General features: G+C 33.9%; 1 protein-coding gene across 1 annotated transcript; it reads left to right on the forward strand.

The window, feature by feature from the left end:
* Nucleotides 1–769: 769 nt before the first annotated feature.
* On the forward strand, nt 770–10,666 carry LOC137927462 (cytochrome P450 307a1-like). Its single transcript, XM_068771276.1, has 2 exons — nt 770–1,222; nt 9,302–10,666. Exons 1-2 carry the CDS (start codon nt 844–846, stop codon nt 10,540–10,542), a joined length of 1,620 nt encoding a protein of 539 aa, XP_068627377.1. The 5' UTR covers nt 770–843; the 3' UTR covers nt 10,543–10,666.
* Nucleotides 10,667–24,947: the final 14,281 nt, after the last annotated feature.

Below are 24,947 nucleotides of genomic sequence, written 5' to 3' on the forward strand. Positions count from 1 at the left end.
ATCGGCTACTATCTATTATTCATACCCCTAAGTGATAAGGGTGGTCCACCCCTAAATTATTTTTTTTTATTTTTTAGACAATTTTTTTGGTTTTTATTTTATTATGATACAGCATACAAAAATACATACAACCTTAAATTTTCACCCCTCTACGATCAACCATTATTTTTTTTGTTAATTAAAACCATATATTTTTTTTGCAAAACAACGTTTGCGGGAACAGCTAGTGATAATATAAAAATTCAAAATTCAAATTACTGCATATTAAAATATATTTTTTTACAATCGGTCCCTGTATTATCTGTTAAATGGAAAAAATAATGTTACATATTACAAAGTTATCACTTTATAAACAAAAGGAAATAGTTGTAAAAACTTAAAAGATTTTTGATAACAAATATAGACTTTTGTTGCTTTTATTTTAAGCAATCACCCTGTATATTTATCCTTTAAATATTATGTATGGTTTGATATTTTATTTATAAACAGAAGCATGAATTAGAATGAATGTGTATATCCTCTTGCATCCAATATTATTTTCTAACGAAAACAAGTTAAATATCTCCGTATATTATATGCTTCATACGGTACAAGTCTGCTAAACACAGGATGCAGTCTTAAACGCCTTATGGTTATAGATATAAGGTATAATTTGCAGCGTATCGGGTGTAAAGTAACAAAACGGTGTACAGGCCTAAAATGCAAATGGCGTGAGTATAAAATGGCTGCCGCACTCCCAGCTGACGCAGTGCCGGACGGAGAACGCTCCTTGTTCCCTCCAAAACTCCTGTCAAACTAGTGTTGCCACTCGAATAAAAAATTTCTTTTTTAGGAAAATATAAAATGAGTGTGCTTCTAGTTCTCGCCGTATTGGCCCTTGTGGCTTATAAGCTTTTCACGCGAAAAACCATAGCGTTGAAGAGGTCCAGTAAATACGGGGACGAGGCAGTGACGGAGTTGAGAGAGGCTCCGGGGCCAATACCGTTGCCTGTGATTGGCAGTTTACACCTTCTCGGCAAGCACGAATCACCGTTCCAGGCGTTCACCGAACTGGCGAAGAGCTATGGCGATATATTCAGCATTAAACTGGGTACCACCCAGTGTTTAGTTGTTAACAACCTCGAGCTGATTAGAGAGGTCCTGAATCAAAACGGAAAATTCTTCGGTGGCAGACCCGATTTCCTGAGGTTCCACCAGCTCTTCGCTGGCGATCGGAATAATTGTAAGCAATTTCTTTTATTCTTAACTATTTTTCACAAATATTCGATTATATATATTGATATAAAATAACTTCAATTCAAGTGTACTTTATAAGAATGTGAGAAAAGTTGAATTTATTAACAATTGTACAGTTTAGAACTACATTCAGGTTGAACTCCTAAGACTTTATTCAACTTATATAAGTGTAAAAAACGCACAATGATAACACTAACTTAGGCTGGTTTTTTATGGTCAATTTTATAACATCCCTACTCCTTGCCTAAACTATTATTTTCTGTTAAAAATATTTCGCAGTTTTTACAAGTTTATTTTAAATAAATATCTTAAATGTATATATGTAATGAAATACCGGTACACAGTTGCCTCCAAAACAGTTTAAACCTTAAGATATAGTACATATTACTGTAAATACTAAAATATATGTTTCAATATTCTTACGAATTATTTAACCATTAAAATAGTTTTCATTTATAAACCTTTCAATTTCAATTGATTTTAATTACGTTAGTCGATATATTGAAGATTAATTTTTCTATTTATTTATTTATATTTTGTCCAATTCGAATATTTTTTGTGATCACAGATGGATGTGTGAGTGTTTAATTTGATATAAACTGAAATCAAATTGTCCTCCCAAACTTAAATTCAAGTCATGAAAATTCAAACAGGTCTTAATCCAAGTATAAATTAATTAAAAATAGATATATTACAAATAATACTTACCATTTTCGATATCACAATTATGTTCACATATACACACACAACTTGTAATGTAAAATCACATAATAATGTACGAACTAAAAAAACTGAAAACTTTAGATATCAGTTACAATTAAAAGCGATTTTTTTTTAAATTTTCAATATCGACTATGGAACATGCACAAGGTCTTGCACCACAATAACTGACAACGCCGTCCGAGATATACCCCTCCCCTCCCAACCCCCCAAGCGTACCTCACTCATACACTAAAACTATATAATTAAAAAAGTAACATGTATAAACATCTCTTTAAAACCAACATTCAATTACATACACAACAGAAATACATGAAGCAGAAATAAATTTTGTATACATTAGAGGAAAAGTTTCAGAAACTTTCCATTGCCAGATTCAAAAAAATTCAAAGAACGTTCGTGTATTAAAGTTTCTGACTTTTTTTACCTTTCTTCCATTGAACATCAATACATGGTTGAAACTCCTTAAATATTCACAAAAAAAAACCTATCGGCATCGTTCTTCCCAGCTACATATAACTTAGAAGGCTTTACATCAAGAGTCAACAGGTTTCTTCAAGTCAATCATGAACCTTCAAAGACTTCGTTAAATGAAGCAAGACAGATGTCAAATGCTTTGCCTATTACAAATTAAAAAAAAAACATATATGAAATATATCCGCTTTCAGTCTATTTCGAATGTTTATTTTAGCATTTAATGCTATATATTATTTTAAAAAATATAGGCACATCTGAGATATTTCATCCGATCAAATAATAAATTCGAATTTACGTTAATTAGAAAAGTGATTATTTGTACAAATATTTTTAAAATTGGAATTAGAATAACGAACATAAACAGATTAAAAAGTAAATATATTTTCAACCGTCAAACAAAAGAGTTTTTACATGCCATTTGTTTCTTATAAATTGCCCCGTAGAAATCTCTACAGGAAAAAAGAAATATAAAGTAAGAATCTATTCTTACTTGTTACTAAATTGGATTACCTTAAAAATATCTTACTAGATTAATGCCACGAAAATATACAGGTTGATCTATTATTGAAGTTTCTTTAAAAGTGTTCTGGTGTTATCTGTCAGCAAAATATTTAAAAGCCCATACACCTATTTTAAATCATCCTATATAAAGTAATTGATCTGAAACATGCCAACAACTTCTAGCAGAATAAAGTCTACATGGCCAGATATTAAACAATAATTTATTTTAAAACATACTAATCTCATTTTCTTACCACGTTATTTATTTGATATTTAGATATATAGCTATATATTTACCCTATTAAAGTTTTTTTATCTGTAAACAATCAACCTGTCGAATAAAACCTATAGAAACAATAAGGAAAGGAACCACACGTGAAGTTTTATTTGTTTAAACACTTCGCCCACTCATCACGCCGCGGTATACTTTCTGCGACGCATTAAAATCTATTCAACAAATTCAAAGGTTTGATAGTTTTGCACCTGTATCCGATCAATCTATATAAGATTTATGTTTAATACTGTACATTGTTATAAAAGATATAAGATAATTCATTCAATAATAATTATCATCAATGTTGTTTCATAAGACAAGAAGCGATGCCAAGACGTTTTGTGTTTAGTATGTATATCATTGCGACAAAGATGATAATAAAAATAAAAAATCTACAACACGAAAAACAAAAAATTCAAATAAATTATAATTGTTCCGTATATTAATTTATAACAAAAAAAAAACGTATCTCAATTTACAACTTAATGATCGACACGCTAAACGATCCCTATATGACCTAATAACATAGAACATAGCCTTGTGAACTTTACACCAGGAACATTAAAATATTACCACGGTCTATATCACAAGCGGGAGCGGGTTAAATTTTAATTATATTTTTTTTGTTCACTATTTCGCTCTTGGAAGTAATTTTGACTTATTTTAATTTCAATAAATAAAACAATTATGTATATAATTTCTTTAAATTTTATTGTTGATTTTTATAATCATTTAGTCATTATAATATAATAAGACAGATAAAATTATAATAAGACTGACAGGAAAGCCTTTCATTTCAGCAGTATATATAATTACAGTAATGGCGATAGTAAAATGCCGGTATTCAACGAATTCCCACGTCTTTAACAAGGCCGTCAGTCGACCTGAACAGACATTCTACATTCCTGTACTTAAAGGCTTTAGCGGACATGTGTTCTACACGCTAGGCGGGCGGAATACTGCCACTTTGATTTAAGAAACCACTAGGCTATATCGGTTACTTTAGAACGTGTTTTTACTATCATTTTTTAACATTTAACTTGAATGTTTTAACAAAATAGAAGTAACACTAATATAGTGCCTTTGGTGGTATTCACTGCTCGTTTTAATTAGGTAAAGTCTATGAGAACTGAGTATTAAAGGTCATGGGCTACCTCGGGGTCTTTAACTTGGGTCACCACTTTAAATTCTTCATCTAAATAGCAGACAAATAAACACTTATATAATAATTTTATAAGCGATTTTTAACCCGCTAATCGCTTATGGCTTACACCGCACGCGATGAACTTGTAATTTGACACTATAATTAGACAATACGCACTAGCGCCTTATAGACTTGCAGCGTGGGTTTTTTTACGCAACCTGATTCGTGTCACAGCCTAGTTCGTGAAACTCGCGGCATCAGCGAACTGGGTGCTATGCGTATATATATGTTTCGTAAATTTTAACATATATATATGTATCTGATAGCATAGATATACAATAATAGTTTAATATTCCCTTGGTAACAAAATATTAGTTATTATATTTAGGTTCAATTTGTTCCGAATGCAATCAAAATGATCTCCCTTTTAGTACTAACCTTCAAATTTAGATCCGAAGCAATACACAAAATTGATTTTCTTTGTGCTCTTTTTCATTCATTGTACTGTTTTGTTCATTATTATTAAACTATTTATATGTTTTTGGCGGGTATAATAAAGTATATGAAATGAAATTAACGAAGGTGTACTAAATGTCTGCGATGCCGGTGATAGCTTAAGGATCTGAGATGTGGTAGTATGTGATGGACTTTACAAGAAGGCTCAAGGTCACTAAGAGCAATGGGGAAAGCTCGGAGGTCCACTGCGAGATCGAATCAGAGAATAAAAATTCTCGAGTCGTAATGTGGGTAGGTCCACTAGATACATCGGAATAGTCAAGGTCGTGGGAAGTCTTGGGAAGTCGGGGATAGTCGCGGGAAGTCGGGGGAAGTCGTGGGGAGTCGCTGAATGCGAGCAACATAGAACCAGTCGTTTGCGATCTTTGGGGGGAGCCCTATGTCTTCTAGTGGACTACCATCGACTGACATGACGGTGATTGAATTAGAGAAATTAATTCCCAGGTGTTTATTATCACAAAAATTTCATTTCATAACAGATTTTTTTGTTAATAAATAAATATGATGTCACGTAACAAAAAGTAAACTTTGTAGGTGTACTTTTGTGGGAATTTATTTACTTTATTGGAGATAAACAGTAACAAAAGGCAGTAAGAAAGTACAAAACTAGAAGCTTAGACATATAAAATTAGTTACAATTGTTACCTTATAACTATCTCACTGAGAACATTTAATGATATATAGTCAAACAATGACAAAACAAGTAAAAACATTACTAAACAGGGAAGATTATGGTTTATATACTTATATTATGTTTGTTTATATATCTATATCATATATTTATATAATGGTTTAAATTGTATTGTGTGTACTCAATAATTTCGAACGAAATGCGACGGAACGGGAAGCGATGAAAGTGATGAATGAAAGGATTTGTGCTTGATTTCGGTTGAAGTTGATGCTGTTAGCCTTAAGGCTTTTACAGCTTCATAGGAACTGAGTTCACGGAGCGGAAGGGTCCGTGAACTTAAAAATAAAACAGAAGCTGAACAGATACTCTAGTTGTACGAAGACATTCGCACGTAGTAAACCGCTCTACTCGAGTAGAGCTGTAGTATTGATATTTGAAAATTTATGAAAAATAAAAGATGAAAAAATAAATTACATTGTCAAGAATTTTTTTATTAATAACAGGGGAACATAAAAATATAAAGCGAGAAACGAAAATATATGTCGTGAAATAAGCTATCTGATACGTGTTACATTCTATTTCTATTTCCTATTTACTGAATCAGCTTGTACTGTCAAACACGAGGTGGCGTCAGGCGTCAATTTACACATAGCACACATTTTTTTCTATACGAAAACATTACACGTGGCGTCTGAAATAAATAATATTTAATTTACATTGTAATATAACATTTTATCGACTAATCATCATCATTTAAATCTAACACGCCCACAGTTGGACAAAAACCTTCATGAATTTTCAATTAAACTCGCCGGAAGTTGGCTAATACAAAATCATCTGTCAAATATATACGTGATATTAAAAAGTAAATCGCATGAAATGTCATGAAGCCGAAGTTCGTAATTGACGTAATTTTTTTTTTAATTAAATACACGACGATTAGTCAAAGGCGTAATAGCTTTTAAGAAGTTATTATATAGCATATTCGTCAGCTAAAAGCATTATATAAAGTATATTTTTTTTCTATTGGAATGTGACAATCTTTTAAATTCTTTCTGTTTTGTAAACAAAATAACTGTAAAACAAAATTTTGTGAGGAATTAGGTGACGGAAGAAAGGTATCGAAAAAGAGGGAAATTGAATGAAAGTAAGAAAAGGACCAATATTTAGCCACTTCCGCACATGCAGTGGTAGTCTTGCAACAAAGTGCACCGCCCGCCAGCCCGCTGATAAATGCGTATGCGGCAAACAATGCGAATTACACAACTGCCACCGCTAAATCACTCAACGTGCTTTACCCCTCCACGGGGTATCTTCAGGAGCCATGCCAATGTCACACCGATTAGTGCAGGTCACTCTGTGTTTTGCACTAATCGTACAAGTAATTATGTTTAGCATGGCATGGCGGGTGGTGCACTTTGTTGCACGACTACCACTGCATATGCGGAAGTGGCTAAATATTGGTCCTTTTCTTACTTAGGATGGACTTCCGCAAGGTAACGCCTGATTCCAATAAATATTGAATGAAAGGGTAAGGCAGACGAAATGTGGAAAGTAATAAAAATAATGAAATAACTTAATATGAATTGATGTAGAAGTGCTGAAATAAAATAAGATGTGAAAAAAAAAATTAAAACGAAAAGAAATGACCCTGTACTTCCACAAGAGCAACGAAGATCTAATAACAGTGCCTAAAAAACTTCTTTCTGGTAATAATTCCAATTTTAATAAACAATTACCAAAAAATGTACATGTTACTATCATATATTTGAACTAGTTACTGGAAATCTGTTGCTAAGCAATAAACAAGAAGCTACTTTATCTTGAATCCGTATTAAATAATGCACATAACAGACAGGCATATGATTACACATTGTATTGCAACTTAAACCGCGATCTGAAACACGGATACGCTTATTAACACACATCTCTCGTACAGACGCAAGAATCAGATAATACTACATCTAATCGACTTAATATACTTCATTATAAATACAGATAATATAATCGTGAAGAAAAAAAACTGTAAATCTATTGTAGGTTCTTTGATAAACACGTATTTTGAAACCTTGTATAAATATTATATAAAAGTTCAATCTGATGCAAGGTTATATCAAAGACACTTCTTTCATCTTGTAGTTTTTACAATAATTATAATAGAGTAATTCTAGAATGAATACAATAGTTGTCTTTATTAAGATTGTCTCTACGGGATCTAAAATCTAATGATCTGTGTTTAGCTTTGGACGTTTAACGGTAGAAATGACGATGGTTTTTTTTTTATGACCCCCGCTATTGGGGGCCTCCCGTACCCCTATTTATGGTGGGATAGGGACTTTATTAGCATTAAATTTATTCACTTAATTATTTTATTTTCATTCTCTTTTTCATTCTTCACATAATCTTTCATTCTGTTCTTTTATACCACAATTCTGCTTTCTTTCCCTTTTGCTCTGTTTTACCATTCTTTCATCGTCTTTTCATTTTACATCTTCTTAATTTCTAGTTTTGTTGTATCACATTTTTATCTTTATCTTTATCACAGTTTAATATTATTTATTATTACATATCTTTTTTGTGTTTGTTTGTTGATGCCTAACTTTTATTTATTTCTATTGCATATTGTATAATTCTTTTGCAATAACTTAGGAATTCTTTCATGGTTTCTTTTCCGCCTATCAGGGAGGGTATTGTCTCCTCCCTGATTTCAACGCCAGAAATGATGATGGTTGCAGGCAGATAGAATAGTGCAGCATAAGGCCTTTGGGCCGGCAAGAAATAAGTCACTTGAAATTGATTCTAAAATCAAATAGAGAGGCATATGTCCAGCTGTGGAAGTTGTGCTTCTAAAATTACTATAATGAACCTTTTTTACACAACTTTTCTATTTATCTCTCGTATGTTCTAGCTTTTATAACCGGTTTATTCTTGTCTATGGTATTATTAAGCCATAAATAAATGTTACATATCACCCCGCCCCATCACGTGTTGTTTTTATTACGGCTCACTGATTGCATCGGCTGCACGCATCGTCGCACGTTGCATTTTCAATTTCTTTTGCTGTACATCGTTGCTTCTTACATGAGTTACATCACGATGTTTTAAATTTATCGGAGCGTGATATATTTTTTATACGACAGCTCAGATGCGAGACTTTGGCCATCACACTCGTATATTACTGTACCTAGTGAACTAATTATGAACATAACCTTAAAGAATCCTAAAAATGGTTCAATAGAACCAGAAAAACGTTTTTTTAGCTTTTTAGAAGAGTGAGGGGAAATATTTTTTGAAAGAATGAGAGTTGTGTTATTCATACTTATCAAAACCCCCTGTAACGTTGGTAGGTTGCCCAATTGGTGGACTGACAACATAGTGAAGGTCGCTGGATACGGATAGCGCAAAACTAATCATAGTTTCAATTTTTAGGGAGACATTATGCCCAGCAGTGGGCGTCTATGACATGATGGTGATGATAATGTAAACGCCTTCGATGGTCGCCATGTGCGCTGTTGTAGTATCTCCATTACGAACTTTTTTATATTGCAATAGTCCCTCACACCACGCACGTTGTTGATATCAGATCCTCTGATCCCAGAGGGAATAGCTCTCTACCCTAAACATCCACGAATCCAAAGACTCCGTTCCTGGTAGAGGAACAACATTCTCTATAAAGTCGTCAAGAAGTACGTCTCTGGGCTGACGGTGTCGTCTCATAGAAGGATCTGGACTATGACAGTCTCAAAGTATGACTTCTGTGTTGTTATATATTGTATTAAATGTTTTTGTATTTTGTTCACAGCTCTTGCACTCTGCGACTGGTCGAACTTGCAACTGCGCCGACGGAACTTGGCGCGACGTCACTGCGGACCAAAGCAGCACACCGACAATTTCTCGCGCATCGGCAGCGTTGCAACTTTCGAATCAATAGAACTGATCCAAACCCTCAAACATATCACCAGGACCACTGACTCCAGTATTAACTTGAAGCCACTCCTCATGATGAGCGCAATGAACATGTTCTCCAACTACATGTGCAATGTTCGCTTCGACTCTGAATCGGATACGGAATTCAGAAAAATAGTCGATCACTTCGACGAAATTTTCTGGGAGATCAACCAGGGTTACGCTGTCGACTTTCTACCATGGCTGGCACCTTTCTACAAGAAACACATGGACAAACTCGCAAACTGGTCTCAGGATATCCGTTCCTTCATTTTATCCAGAATCGTTGAACAGAGGGAGACTAATTTAGACACGGAAGGTCCTGAGAAAGATTTTCTGGATGGTCTACTTAGAGTGCTTCACGATGATCCGACTGTTGACAGGAACACAATTATATTCATGTTGGAAGATTTTCTAGGTGGTCATTCATCGGTTGGCAATTTGGTTATGTTGTGTTTAGCGGCCGTGGCTAGAGATGGAGATGTTGGGAGGAGAATCAAAGCAGAGATTGACAGCGTAACTAAAGGTAAACGTGCAGTCACGCTAACAGATAGGAGTAACTTACCTTACACTGAAGCTACTGTACTAGAGTGCCTGAGGTATGCATCATCTCCCATAGTACCGCACGTGGCGACAGAAACAGCCGCAGTGGCTGGTTACGGTGTAGAAAAGGGAACAGTTGTCTTCATAAATAACTATGAACTGAACAAATCAGAAAAGTATTGGGAGGAACCTGAGAAATTTGATCCCAGCCGATTCCTAGAACGCACCAAGATGAGGGTGCGTCGTAATTCTCAATGCGATTCTGGAATGGAGTCAGACAGCGAGAGATCCAGACCACTGAACAAGGCGTTGGAGACAGAGAAGGAGATAGTGAGCGTCAAGAAGAACATCCCACACTTTTTACCGTTCAGCATTGGAAAACGTACGTGTATAGGCCAGACCCTGGTCACAACAATGACCTTTGTAATGTTCGCAAACATCATCCAGGAGTTCGACGTCGCTGCAGAAAACCTGGAAGATCTGAAGCAGAAACCCGCTTGCGTTGCCCTACCAAAAGACACCTTCAATTTATACCTCTTACCGAGAAAGCATTGAAAATAAGTAGTTTTACTTTTAGATAAACATGGCTGGCCATACGGAAAAGATGTAGATATTTTTGGTGCTAATCTTCTTGAATCTATTCCGATAAATAATCCATTTTTTTTTAAATAGCTCTGTATGTTACTGTTTTTAATCTGTATTTTTTTAATTCAATGAAGATACTATATACACCGATGCCGTATGGCCGTGGAGATTCGCTCAAACTGTTATTTATTTTCGAAGTAATTGAATTTCTAGTTTATATACAGCCTCACCACATCGCATCGAGCGCTAAAAAGAACTTATAATTAAAAAAGATAATTTAATTTAAAACGACTGCATATTGTTTAGTGGATATCGATTAATTTTTATTTTTTATCTGTTATGAACGTGCCGGCGTGAACCTTTTTAATCTATTTCTTTATTTCATTCATATATCAATAGTTTCTTTAAAGAATGTAGATTATATAATTTTTAAATCATTCTTATTCCCAATGCATTTATATGGGCATTTATTAAAGGTTCCTAAGTCTTGAATTTTAGTATATATATTATAATTTGTATAATATTTATCTACATTCTTTGCACATTTTGTAAAAAATGGTTACGAAAAAGATTAACTACATATTAACAATTGACATGTAATGGGTTTTTAAACGCCATTATTATAAAAAAAAACTTTGATAACCTTAAATCATGATTTCCCGCGTTTTCATTTGTCAAAATTTACGTAAACGTAACTTTTTTTTAAAACCATTGTCAACTGAATTTAATTTTTATTATGTATTATTTTAAATAAATAGTTATTAGTAAAATAGAAAAATCTTTGTGATCTGTAGACTGTATATTAGAATTTGAAATTATAGTATTTTGCTATTTTAATGTTTTGTTTTAATTTTTTTACGCACACTAAAAATAGTTAAGTATAGTTTTCTAAGCAATGGCACTTTTAAATATTCCTTTAATTACATTGAATCATATTTATACAAGTAACCACATACGTTTTTAGCCTGTAAAGATACTACAACAATATTACCCGTGTTTTTTATGGAAGAATCTGTCTTTTTAAAAATGCAATAAACAATCCCGTATCGCACCTTTTTAAATTAGACACATGCTTTTAGACTCTTATAGCTTCACCAGACAAATATTCAGTATAAATGACCTGAAGATATATAATTTAGTCAATAAATTCCTGACATTTTTGAACTGTCATCATCATCATGGCGGACTATTTCGTCTCACAAATAAAAAAACCCTATATAAAAATGATAGAAAAAATTTACCACCATCATTCAGCCGTGGGACGCCCACAGCTGCACATCAGGCTACTTCATAGATTTTTTTTTATGGTCCCCGCTGTTGGGAACCTCTCGTTCCCTTATCTCGTGTGGGACAGGGACTTTTTAATTCTAGTAATTTATTCAATTTTTTTATTATTATCATTCTTCTCTTTCATTTATCATATTATCTGTCGTACTGTTTCTTTCTACAATTTTCCCAGTCTTTCTCTATCATTCCATTAGCCATACATCCATCCTCAACCCCTACATTCTAGGTTTCCTTACTTTTTTATTTTGCAACGTTACATTTATTGTTCAAATATTTAACACATATTTTCTTTATAATTATCATAACTTCATAGATTAACAATAACACAGATTAGAAATCTTTGTGGGAGTAGACAATTCGGACGATTTTAACAAGCCAATACCTCTCCTGTTACGGCTTAAAACACAGACGACAGATTAAAAAAATATTTAACAAAGATAATAAAATCTGAACGCGTTTCCGTCTTATTAGATTGTCATTTTTTATTAATTACCATTTATTTTAAAAATAAAAGAAACAAATCAAGAGATCTGCGACAGAATTAAGGTAAGGGATGTAGCACGAATAATTGCTTGCATTTCGAAATCGAGGTCTGGGAAAGTCGCTGAACCGGACGACGTGGCGATCTTTGGGGGCGGCCTAAACCTTGTAATTGGGGTCTAACAGCTGAGATGAATGAATGATTAAGAAAAAATAAATATAATCACCGTATCACATCCTCATGGGCTTTTTTGTGGTGATATCTTAAGGGTACAGTCCATGAAATAAACCTCAAAATCATTTCTTTTGCGAGGTCAGTGCTTTAATATGAAATACCGATGTCAGATTCTAAGAGTGTTCCTGACGGAATGATCTGCATTTAGACAACACAGTTAAAAAATTAAATCCACTTTATTCTTCTATTTATTTTTCACCTTAATAAATATATAACTGTAGTAGTTTTCTTTTAATTTGCATTAAAAATACTAATTCTGCTAGCGGACATCACCAGAGTTATAAGTAAAAAATTACTATGGGCTGTCTTATTACTCGAAGCGATTTTGAACAGATAAACATAGTATAAAAATATAAGTAAATCTAGTAGTAAGAAATCAGCATGTACAATATACGAGATGATAGAGTATATATATATGATAAAAAGAAAATTAATATCATTATATATACCATATTAATTTATAAAGACTAATTAAAATACATATACACGTATATATATATATATAAATATATATATTTATATTTATATGTATATATATATACATATATGCATTATTGTTGCAAGCTATTTCAATATTTATCAAACAATTTGATTTTAAATTATTTTATAAAATACTTAGACGCATTTTAACCGCATAAGTATAAATGAGTAGTTTATTACATTCGTAGCTTTATATAGAAGTATGTTATTATATGTATAATAAATTCAATTTTTTAAGATACATCACCAACCTCCACGATGCAATCACACAGGCTATATAATAAAATGGTGATGGGCGTTGACTGCTGTCAACATAGCAAAAAGGTCCAATAAGCAAAAGAAAAGTTGGTCGGCCGTACAAAAGATGAAAGGATATAGTTCAGGCTATATATTGCATGGAAACTAGGAATCCTTTAAGAGAAGTTTTTAATACACCTTGTATTTTTATGGTTATATCGCAATACATGCATAATAATATTTTGTTTGCAAAAACATATAATACATCTAATATATAAAATTCTCGTGTCACAGTGTTCGAACTTGAACTCCTCTGAAACGGCTTGACTGATTTTTACCAAATTTAATATGCGTATTCAGTAGGTCTGAGAATCGGCTACTTTTTTTTTTCTATACCCCTAAGTGATGAAGGTTGTTCACACTTAAAAAAAAATCTTATTTTTTAACGAAATTTTTTGTTTTTATTTTTTTATGATACAGCCTACAAGAATACATAAAACCATAAATTTTCACCCCTCTACGATCAACCCTTATTTTTTATTTGTAAATTAAAATATCAATTTTTTTTTGCAAAACAACGTTTGCGGGATCAGCTAGTAATTATATAAAGCAAACCAGAGATAGACATGATGTGTACAAGGAATAAAAATAATCTATATGCTCTCAGCTTTCGTTTTAAAAAATTAAACAAATCGTTTATAGCACAAGGTATAGGAACAATAAAATTCCACTTTCGATTTCAGATATGACACTGAAGAAATTTAAAACCAATATTAAAAAAAATATTATAAAAAGAAGTATATTATTGTAACCAAGAATACTATACTGATGTTAATGCGTGGAATTAAATATTGTTGATGCACAGGAATCTAATTATTGTGGCTCGCTCTTTATAAAACTGTATTTGTAAAGAGCAACTGTTGATTTTCTCGCCGGCTCTCAGCAGAACTGCCTTCAGAGCTGGTGGTAGCTTCCTGTAGGGACAACAATACCGAGATTTTATGTTGATTGATGATTCTAAAGTGCTTGTAATAATCTATTAAAATAAAAATATTTTGATTTTGGTTATTGATTTTGTTTTTTTTTTATTTTGATTGAAGCGGGCTCCATCTAGCGAGTTCTGACGATCTAAACAAAATTTGTCTTCATCCTTACAAACTGATTTATCTATACGTCAACAAAAGATTTAAAACATCGTATGTTAAATAAAGAATTTTCTAATTTGTATTTAAAAATAAACATTGTATTTATTTCAAATTAAACATTCTCTTATCGTCAACACTTATGTCATTATATACTTACTCTGGCCATAAATACTGTTATAATTAAAAATAAACAAAACATTACTTTTGAATTTGGAATCTGTCAATTTTATATGAATTTTCATTGTGTTTATTTTCGCGCCAATATATTGTCAAATATTTTGTGATATTAAAACGGTGTGGGGTGAGAAAAAGAACCGAATCGTTGCGATTTCATTACATAAAGTACAATAAATACACGGGACATCTTCAGGAGTTATGTTACACCGATTAGTGCCAAACACAGAGTTTCTGTTGTTTGGCACTAATAGGTGTAACATATTTATCAGCGGACTGGCGGGCGGTGCACTTTGTTGCACGACTACCACTGCATGTGCGGAAGTGGCTAAATATTGGTCCTTTTCTTACTTAGTCAATAGAGTACAACGTGGTCATTATCTGACTTCTGTTATGGTTTGGTGGGCTGTTTTTTATTATTTCTGTTTTGTTTACAAAATTTTATTTCTCGTTTATTGATCGCAGACAGTTGGAAGAGGCTTTGTCGGTATTTGATACGGATCTATCTTTTCCCAGCTGGTAGTTACGACTGCGTTTTATCATTATTTACAATTTTGCTTATTGATAAATACAGCTAAATGTATATACATGTGAAAAATATAATTTTGAAATTTTACTCAATTATACATTAATTGATACATTATATTATTTCAAGTCGCTGCCCAAGCGCTACAGACCGTTAAATGCCTTGAGATTTAGGAGAATGTGCCGGGCCAACTCATCAAAAGATTCTGCTGTAGATTTTTTCTTGAGAAGGTCCGGTAAGTTGAACGGAGTTATATTAACGCTTTCACATAAGGTCACGCGGTTACGTCTTTTGGATTCGATTCGGGAGCAGTGTCTGAGTATGTGGTGAAAAGTCTGTACTGTGGAGCCGTCACATGGGCAAGTATCGTCGATTGTTTTTAAAACGGTGCAGGTACTTGCAGTACCTGTGTCTCTTTAGTAGTTTGTTGTTGTGTGAAATGAAAAGGTGTCTTGATGAGTCCTATAGTGTGCAGACCCTGCGTCGAGCTCTCATATCTAGTCTGCTTGGTCAGGTGTAAGCCATGAAAGAGGGACTGAGCCATATTTTAGTTAAAAACATCGGCAAAAGTGTATCAATATACCATTCTTGAAAAAACAGTTACTCAACAACACCATGTTTAATAACTACGAATGGTTGTTTCAGCAAGACGCCGCTGGGTCATAAAGTTCGATCCACCCAATCTTGGTTAGAATCAACTGTTCTGGACTTCATCAGAGCAGAACCGCTGGGTCATAAATATCGATCCACTCAATCTTGGTTAGAATTAAATGTTCTGGACTTCATCAGAGCTAAACCGCTGGGTCATAAAGTTCGATCCACCCAATCTTGGTTAGAATCAAATGTTCTGGACTTCATCAGAGCTGAACCGCTGGGTCATAAAGTTCGATCCACCCAATCTTGGTTAGAATCAAAAGTTCTGGACTTCATCAGAGCTGAACCGCTGGGTCATAAAGTTCGATCCACCCAATCTTGGTTAGAATCAAATGTTCTGGACTTCATCAGAGCCGAACCGCTGGGTCATAAAGTTCGATCCACCCAATCTTGGTTAGAATCAAATGTTCTGGACTTCATCAGAGCCGAACCGCTGGGTCATAAAGTTCGATCCACCCAATCTTGGTTAGAATCAAATGTTCTGGACTTCATCAGAGCCGAACCGCTGGGTCATAAAGTTCGATCCACCCAATCTTGGTTAGAATCAAATGTTCTGGACTTCATCAGAGCCGAACTGCTGGGTCATAAAGTTCGATCCACCCAATCTTGGTTAGAATCAACTGTTCTGGACTTCATCAGAGCAGAACCGCTGGGTCATAAATATCGATCCACTCAATCTTGGTTAGAATTAAATGTTCTGGACTTCATCAGAGCTAAACCGCTGGGTCATAAAGTTCGATCCACCCAATCTTGGTTAGAATCAAATGTTCTGGACTTCATCAGAGCTGAACCGCTGGGTCATAAAGTTCGATCCACCCAATCTTGGTTAGAATCAAAAGTTCTGGACTTCATCAGAGCTGAACCGCTGGGTCATAAAGTTCGATCCACCCAATCTTGGTTAGAATCAAATGTTCTGGACTTCATCAGAGCCGAACCGCTGGGTCATAAAGTTCGATCCACCCAATCTTGGTTAGAATCAAATGTTCTGGACTTCATCAGAGCCGAACCGCTGGGTCATAAAGTTCGATCCACCCAATCTTGGTTAGAATCAAATGTTCTGGACTTCATCAGAGCCGAACCGCTGGGTCATAAAGTTCGATCCACCCAATCTTGGTTAGAATCAAATGTTCTGGACTTCATCAGAGCCGAACTGCTGGGTCATAAAGTTCGATCCACCCAATCTTGGTTAGAATCAAATGTTCTGGACTTCATCAGAGCTAAACCGCTGGGTCATAAAGTTCGATCCACCCAATCTTGGTTAGAATCAAAAGTTCTGGACTTCATCAGAGCTGAACCGCTGGGTCATAAAGTTCGATCCACTCAATCTTGGTTAGAATCAAAAGTTCTGGACTTCATCAGAGCTGAACCGCTGGGTCATAAAGTTCGATCCACCCAATCTTGGTTAGAATCAAATGTTCTGGACTTCATCAGAGCCGAACCGCTGGGTCATAAAGTTCGATCCACCCAATCTTGGTTAGAATCAAAAGTTCTGTACTTCATCAGAGCTGAACACTGGCCATTATCTAGATATATTTTTAATCCCATGGATCATAATTTATGATCAGTTTCAGAGAGTAAGGCTTGCTATAAACGCCATGATAATTTGGAGTACCTAAAACAATCCATGCGATTGATAGTAAAGAATTTTTCAATAGAAATAGTGCATGCTGCTATTGATAACTGATCTCAACGTAAGGACTGTATTGCAGCCAATGGAACCACTACGAATAAGCTTTGTATCAATGTATTAAACATAGACCCATTAAATATAGACCACTTTGGGAATCACTGCCCAAAGTGGTCTATATCGACCCCTAGGGGTCTATGACAACCTGCAAGGGGTCTACGTCAGCGAAAAGAAATTTGGGGGTCCATGAAATGAAAATGGGGGTCCACAGACTGGACATCATTAGCCGAGATTTAAAATTAACCCTTACATAATTGACACCAAATGTTGATAATTTATTATTAAAGCATCAGGTTTATCCTTCTCACTAAAAATATTGACTTTTTGCTTATGTTATTTTATGTATAGTTTATTTTATGTTTATTTAATGTTATGTATATTTACATAACAGATACAAAATTTTATTTAGAGTAGTTTTAATTTAAATTCAATTAATAAATGTATAAATTTACATGTGTTTTTACTTTAAGTTTTTAACACTAAACTTCACTACAGTTAGAAATTTACAGGAAATCAATATCGGGTAAGTAGAGGGTCTACCCAACACGGAAAAACATGGCAAGGGGTCTACGACATAAAAAAGTTTGGGGAACTCTGTATTAAACTAACACATTGTAATAGTAATAAATGTTACGTACAATAAAAAAATGAATGTATTTGTAACAATATTTATGTAAAAACTGACTGTACCAGCTTCATAAAAATATATAACTAACGCAATATTTATTTATATTCAGCAGAATATTTGCGAACAACGTGAAAAAAATTGGGACAATGTGTGTTGATCAACTTCAAATATAATATATACAATTTTGATATTTAGATCATTATGTGTATACAACTCTGGTGATGATGATTTTAAGCCTGAATCCTCAAAGAGAGTTGGGTAGGAGATATTATTATCACCTTTTCAGTGGTACGAGCTTCGCTAAACCACATAGATCACCGATATAATATGATATGTTTTCGCAGAGAATTCCCAAACAAATACATAATAACATATATACAGAGTAATTGCTATATAAACGTGTTCATATTAAATTTCAATTTAACATTTTACAAAACGTAATACTATACACGAAAGACTTTCTAAGAGAAAAGAGAAGTGTGAATTATAATTGATATACATGTTCATTGTACAGGACGATTCCTCAAAGGTTTCAAAACTTAAAAAAGATGAATGTATTTTCATTTGCTTTCAAGTGATGAATGGTACACTCTATATAAAGTCAATGCTATCAGATATAAGTTAATATTATAATGTATATGTAAAAATCGTAGTATTGAAATCAGGAGGAACCGAAGATGACACCGCTTCGAGAATCTCTAAGGAAAAGACAGCCTTCGCACGGCTCCGTTCTGTATGGCAATCACAGAAGCTGATTAGGAGAGTTAAGCTCAAAATATTCCGGTCCAATGTGAAAACCGTGTTGCTATATGGATGCGAGACGTGGTAGGTTACCAAAGATATCGCTCGTCGGCTCTAAGTCTTCGTTAACAACTGTCTTCGACGTATTTTCAGTATACACTGGTCTGAGAAAGCCTTTAGCGTAGACCTCTGGAAACGCTGCGGTGAGATGTCGATCGACCAGCAGATCAAACGCCGCAAGTGGAACTGGATAGGCCACACGAATGGACCCTGGTCACATACAGAGGCAAGCGCTAGAATGGAATCATCAAGGAAAGCGAAGACGTGGCCGCCCAAAGCAAACCTGGCGGATGATCACTGCAGAAGTGAAGGCAGTTGGAATGACGCGGAGCGAAGTAAAGCGCGAGGTTTAAGACCGCTCGGGTTGGCGACGTACTGTGGACGCACTCTTCCCCATCTTGGGGACATAGGAATAAATGATGAATGATGGTGTATAAAAAATTTTAATTTTAATTTAAAAATGAAACTGTCTTGTTTTAGGGCGGCTCTTAACAGAACAGCGTATAGAGCTGTTGGTAGATTGTAATATTAAAATATTTGACGATTTAAAAGCATATAAATACATACTTAAATAAAGATGTTATCATTTTTTAAATTCATACATCGAATTGCTACATATTAAAATAAATTATTGTTTACTGTCTGTCCGTGCAGACTTTGTACTGCTAGAAGTTACTGGCATGTCGCAATAAAAATAAAAACATTTAAAAAACTTTTAAGTAAAACGGTTTTTCATACCCATATTGTGGTGGTTGTGGAAAAATATGTACCTAGTCCGCCATATTGGAACGGCGTCCATCTTGAATTTTAAATTTTGACATAATCATCGTATTTTACTAGCGTAGCCCTTTCATTTGATACCCATATTGAGGGGGTTAAGGAAAAATATGTAATCCGCCATTTTGTATCGGCGGCCATCTTAGATTGATAATGTTATTGATTTTATTATATTGTATTGTCATCTAAATTAAATGTGTGTACCAAATTTTAGATCATTCTGACAACGGGAAGGTGCTTAAATTTAAATTTCTAATTTTGACCCAAATAAATAAACAAATTCCGTACGGGTCGAACTAAATAAAACCGTTTAATAAACTAATGTAACATATTTCAGACTGATGACTTTATACAGGTTGTTTAGAAATAAGTGCGAAACTCTACGTTGACTAATGAGCTATACATTCATCACTTTTATAACTTGTACAACTGTAACGAATCATACTATATATTTATATATATATATTTATATATTTATATATATTTTTATATATATATATATATATATATATATATTTATATATATATATATATATATATATATATATATAACTGGGAGTTCTTCTACGACGACAAAGTTCTTGCAACGACTCCTAATACACTTGACTCGTAAAACCAATGATCATAATTGATTCAACAATTTTATTAAACGGAAATCTCTTTATTGGCGGAGTTAAACCTGGGGTTTCCAGATTCTGGACCTCCTGCAGCTACTGAATATGGAATACGCAAGTTTGTTTACAGCCAAATATAACTAGATAGTTTTTAAGTGTGAGGAGGTTCCTGTTCGGAGCAAGAATGTACTTTATATAGAGCAATGGAGAGGACTATGCTCGGAGTTTCGATGCGAGATCGACTCAGAAATAAACCGCAGAAGAACCAGGACCAGCTCGAAGAATTTCTCGTCTGAATTGGCAGTGAGCGGAGCACATCGCTCCTGCAACCAATGGCGAGATGGACAGAAAGTTTCTCGAGTGGTGATCACGGGTTGGTAGACCTGCGCAGGTAGACATTCTACTAGATGGACTCAAAACATAGGGTCACATGAAGTTACGTGAATGCGGGCAGGGCAGGACCGATCATTTTCAAGATTTTTTTTTCTTTATGCCCCCCGCTATTGGGGGCCTCTCGTAGCTTTTGTGGGACAGGGACTTTACGGGCAAATTTATTTAATTATTCACATCTTTTTTTATTTTCTTTCTCTTCATGTATACTTCTTAAGATCTTTCATTCAGTTTTCTTACACATTTCTCCTTTCATTCTCTTTCGCTCTGTGACCTTTCATTCCTATCTCGTTACACATTACATTTTATATTTTTATTTCTGTTTGTTTACATTAATATCACATTTTGTATATAACATTTTATCACATTTACATTTCTTGTTATCTATTTACATTTCTATTATTTTCTTTACTTTTTGTTTCTGTGTATCACTTTTTTAATTATTTGTTTACAATATGCGAGGAAGTCGTCTTTGGTCTCTTTTTCGCTTATCAGAGAGGCTATTGACTCCTCCCTGATTTTAACTCCCGACCGGCACTCGAAGTCGAACCGGAGTCCCCCGCGGGACACCGGGCAACAAGGTGGATCACGGTCTGGTCCACGCTCGGTTCACAGAAGCACGAGGGGTCCTCCTTGAGCTTGAACCTGTGGAGGTACTCAGAGAACCCCCGTGAAGAGCTGGGCAGAGACTGCGTCCACCTCGATACTGCGGAGCACGCGGTAGGCTGAAACATTTTCAAGATTGACTAACATCAGTCGAGACAGAGGTCTAAATATCCTCCCAAAAATAATAAAAAAGGAGATGAATTTTTTGAGGTCAAATGATTACGAATTGTAAACTTCCATTTCTTTGTTACCTGAACGTAGACCGCAGTTCAAGACCGCGATCAAGTCTTCCGTGGAATTTTGCGAGATCCTTGATGTAAATGAAGTTGTTCGCAAATAAATTAATATGAATCACTTCTATAACATCCGGTGTGCACTTGGTTGAAATAAATCAAGCGGTGTAAAAATACCAAAAGGGATACGATATGATAAACATTCATGAATAAAACAGAATTGTCTCACCTTCCTGATATCGATGTCTTTAATCGTGTTAATAAAAAAATGTATTATAAATATATTTATTTATTGTAATGCGAATTCCGCTGAACATTGACGGTGGAAAAGTATGCAAATTTTTTTACGTCACAGACAGTTTCATTTGGAAAATGTCGTGTTTAATTTGGTGATGTTCCATAAGCTAATGTATATTTAGAATAAACTACCTATTTTCAAGAAAAAGGTCAAGAACCATTTACTAGACCTATAATTATCTATCTCTTAGTTAATTTCTTTTTCTTCTTCTGTTTCTTTCTGAGGCAAGTGCGATCGAACCAATACTGATCGAAGTCAGTTAGATGTTTTTATTTATTATTGTATTATATTTATAATATGTATTAAATCTTTTATTATAAGTATATAGGTTATATATGTATGTATGTTTAAGTATGTATGTCTATGTGTGTTTATATATATTTATGTTCATTTGTTTGTGAATATGTATTATTTTGTACACGGGAACTATCCTTTACAAGTACTTTTATCTTTTCCATACTATGGTTGTCTGTAAGAGATTGCCTTGTGTGATAAGACCGCCCATTGTACTTTTCTGTATATTATTGTATCTGTATATTATGTATCTTATCGTGTACAATAAAGAATATTAAATAAATAAAATAAATATCTTTACTTCGCTTTTAGTAACAAATTTACTCTGTACATCGGTGTTGCCCAACATGGAGCCCACGCCCACGAGAGGTAATTTCATTGTAAAGGAAGACTCGAAAGTGGACTTGACACGAGTTTAAGCTTTTTAAACAAAAAGTCCGACACTACCTATGTGACGTTTAGTCAGTCGTTGTATTTCGTGCGACAGAGATAACGCTATACGAAGTCGAATTTAGCCGATTGTCTCTTTCCAAAGGTCGATGTGAAATATTTATCGCCGGGTATTGTACACAAAAGTGTTAGTAATCTTATGTAGTCTGGTGAAAAGTATGAAAAGATTATTTTTAGACAACAATAATACTTAACTACAAGTCAAGTAAATAACTTTAAATACAAACTTAAATAATCTAACGAATTTAATTGCAATATACTCAGGACTTTTTTTGTTATAACACATATATACATCAAAGTGAATTTCTAAATTATTATATAATCAACAAAAAATATCGAAAAAACATCATGAGTTTTAAAATTAAAATAAAACAATATATTTCCATATTTTGTTTTGTATTTTATTAGAGGGATCGGAAAGTAACATAGCTTTCTCAAGTTAAATTCACACGACTACATTATTAAAAAAAATTATTTCTAATCAACAATATATTCACCTTCGTTATCAACAACCTTTTGCCGTTTAGTATACAAATCAATGCCGGAGCGGTAATAAATCGATCGATTTATCTGTAAAATATGTCGACAGAAACGACGTTACTTTCCTGTACCCCTAATAATAGAGCGAAATTAAAACAATAAAGAGAATCTTTTTTTATTATATATAGGCATATGCCTCCCAAAGATATCTACACTATGACATTGCGCTGCTTGCGTTCAAAGACTTACTGCAAGCTTCACTTTATCTTCGGTACATCTTAACTTTATTGAAAGGCCATTAAGACCAATAGGTAGACCGAAAATATAGGTAAATTCGCAGGAAGTAATTAGATGCAGTCAGCGTAACACCGCACGTCGTGGCCATCTTTGAGGAAGACTGGAGATGAATGAGGCTCAGGGTAAGAAACCACGTCTTTATGCCCTAAGCTATTGTTTAATAAAACTGCTTTTAAATTTTAACAATAAATATAGATTTATTAAAATAAAACACGCGTCGCGTTATCAAGCAAGAATAAGAGAAGCAAAAATGACAGCTGTCAGTGTTACTGCAAATGTCTGTGTTGACAGAATTACATAACATTTTATAGAATAAATTACAATTAAAAACTAAATAATTAAATTGTTTTATGTTCTGAACTGAACAGCTATATCTGGTAATATATATTAATAGTTAATTTTCATAATACAAGTTACAATGTAGACGGAATGATCTTGTTAAATTAGTTGAAATACGCCAGATCGCAGTGCCTTATTATTTGTATATTGTACACGATACAAAATTTTGATTTATAATACATTTATGCATAATTGTAAAGAGAAATTACAATATACAGTCTTGGACGAGGCAATTTCTTCTAGACCAGAGTTCCCCAAACTTTTTTGTGTCGTAGACCCCTTGCCATGATTTTCCGTGTTGGGTAGACCCCCTACTTACCTGTTATAGATTTCCTATAAATTTCTAACTGTAGTGAAGTTTAGTGTTAAAAACTAAAAGTAAAAACACATGTTAATTTATACATTTATTCATTGAATTTAAATTAAAACTACTCAAAATAAAATTTTGTATCTGTTATGTAAAATATACGTAACATTAAATAAACATAAACTATAAATAAAATAACATAAGCAAAAAGTCAGTATTTTTAGTGAGAAGGATGAACCTGATGCTTTAATAATAAATTATCAACATTTGGCGTCAATTTTGTAAGGGTTAAACTTTAATCTCCTCGGCTAATGATGTCCAGTCTGTGGACCCCCATTTTCATTTTATGTACCCCCCAATTTTTTTTGCTGACGTAGACCCCTTGCAGGTTGTTATAGACCCTTAGGGGTCGATATAGACCACTTTGGAAATCACTGTTCTAGACAATGAGCTATAAGGTTTCTATACTTCCAACTTGATGCATGGACCATATGCTTTTTTTTATGACCCCCGCTATTGGGGGCCTCTCGTACCCCTATCTTGTGGTGGGACAGGGTCTTTTTTGGGCAATTTATTTTTTTCACTTAGTTTTTTTTTTTATTTCCGTTCTCTGCTTCCATTCTTCACATGATCTTTCATTCCATTCTTTTATACCACATTTCTTCTTTCTTACCCTTTTGCTCTGTTCGTCTATCATTCTTCCCTTTTTCTTTTTACATTTTTTGATTTATATTTTTATTTTACATTTTTTTTTACACATTATTACTTATTCTATAATTATTTCTATCACAGTTTTGTTTTCTATTTACATTTTTAATCTGTTTATCTTTTTATACTCTGTTTTATTTCTTTCTATCGCCCTTTTGGCGATCTCTTTACGAAGGGATATGAACGCCTGTTTGTCATCACCGCCTATCAGGGTGGCTAGACCATATGTTTTTTTTTTTTTTTAAATG

This window comes from Battus philenor, unplaced genomic scaffold (genome assembly GCF_028537555.1).
Source record: "Battus philenor isolate CCGP_79_NKW_IND1 unplaced genomic scaffold, ilBatPhil1.0.hap1 SCAF_30, whole genome shotgun sequence".
In the NCBI taxonomy this organism is placed as follows: domain Eukaryota; kingdom Metazoa; phylum Arthropoda; class Insecta; order Lepidoptera; family Papilionidae; genus Battus; species Battus philenor.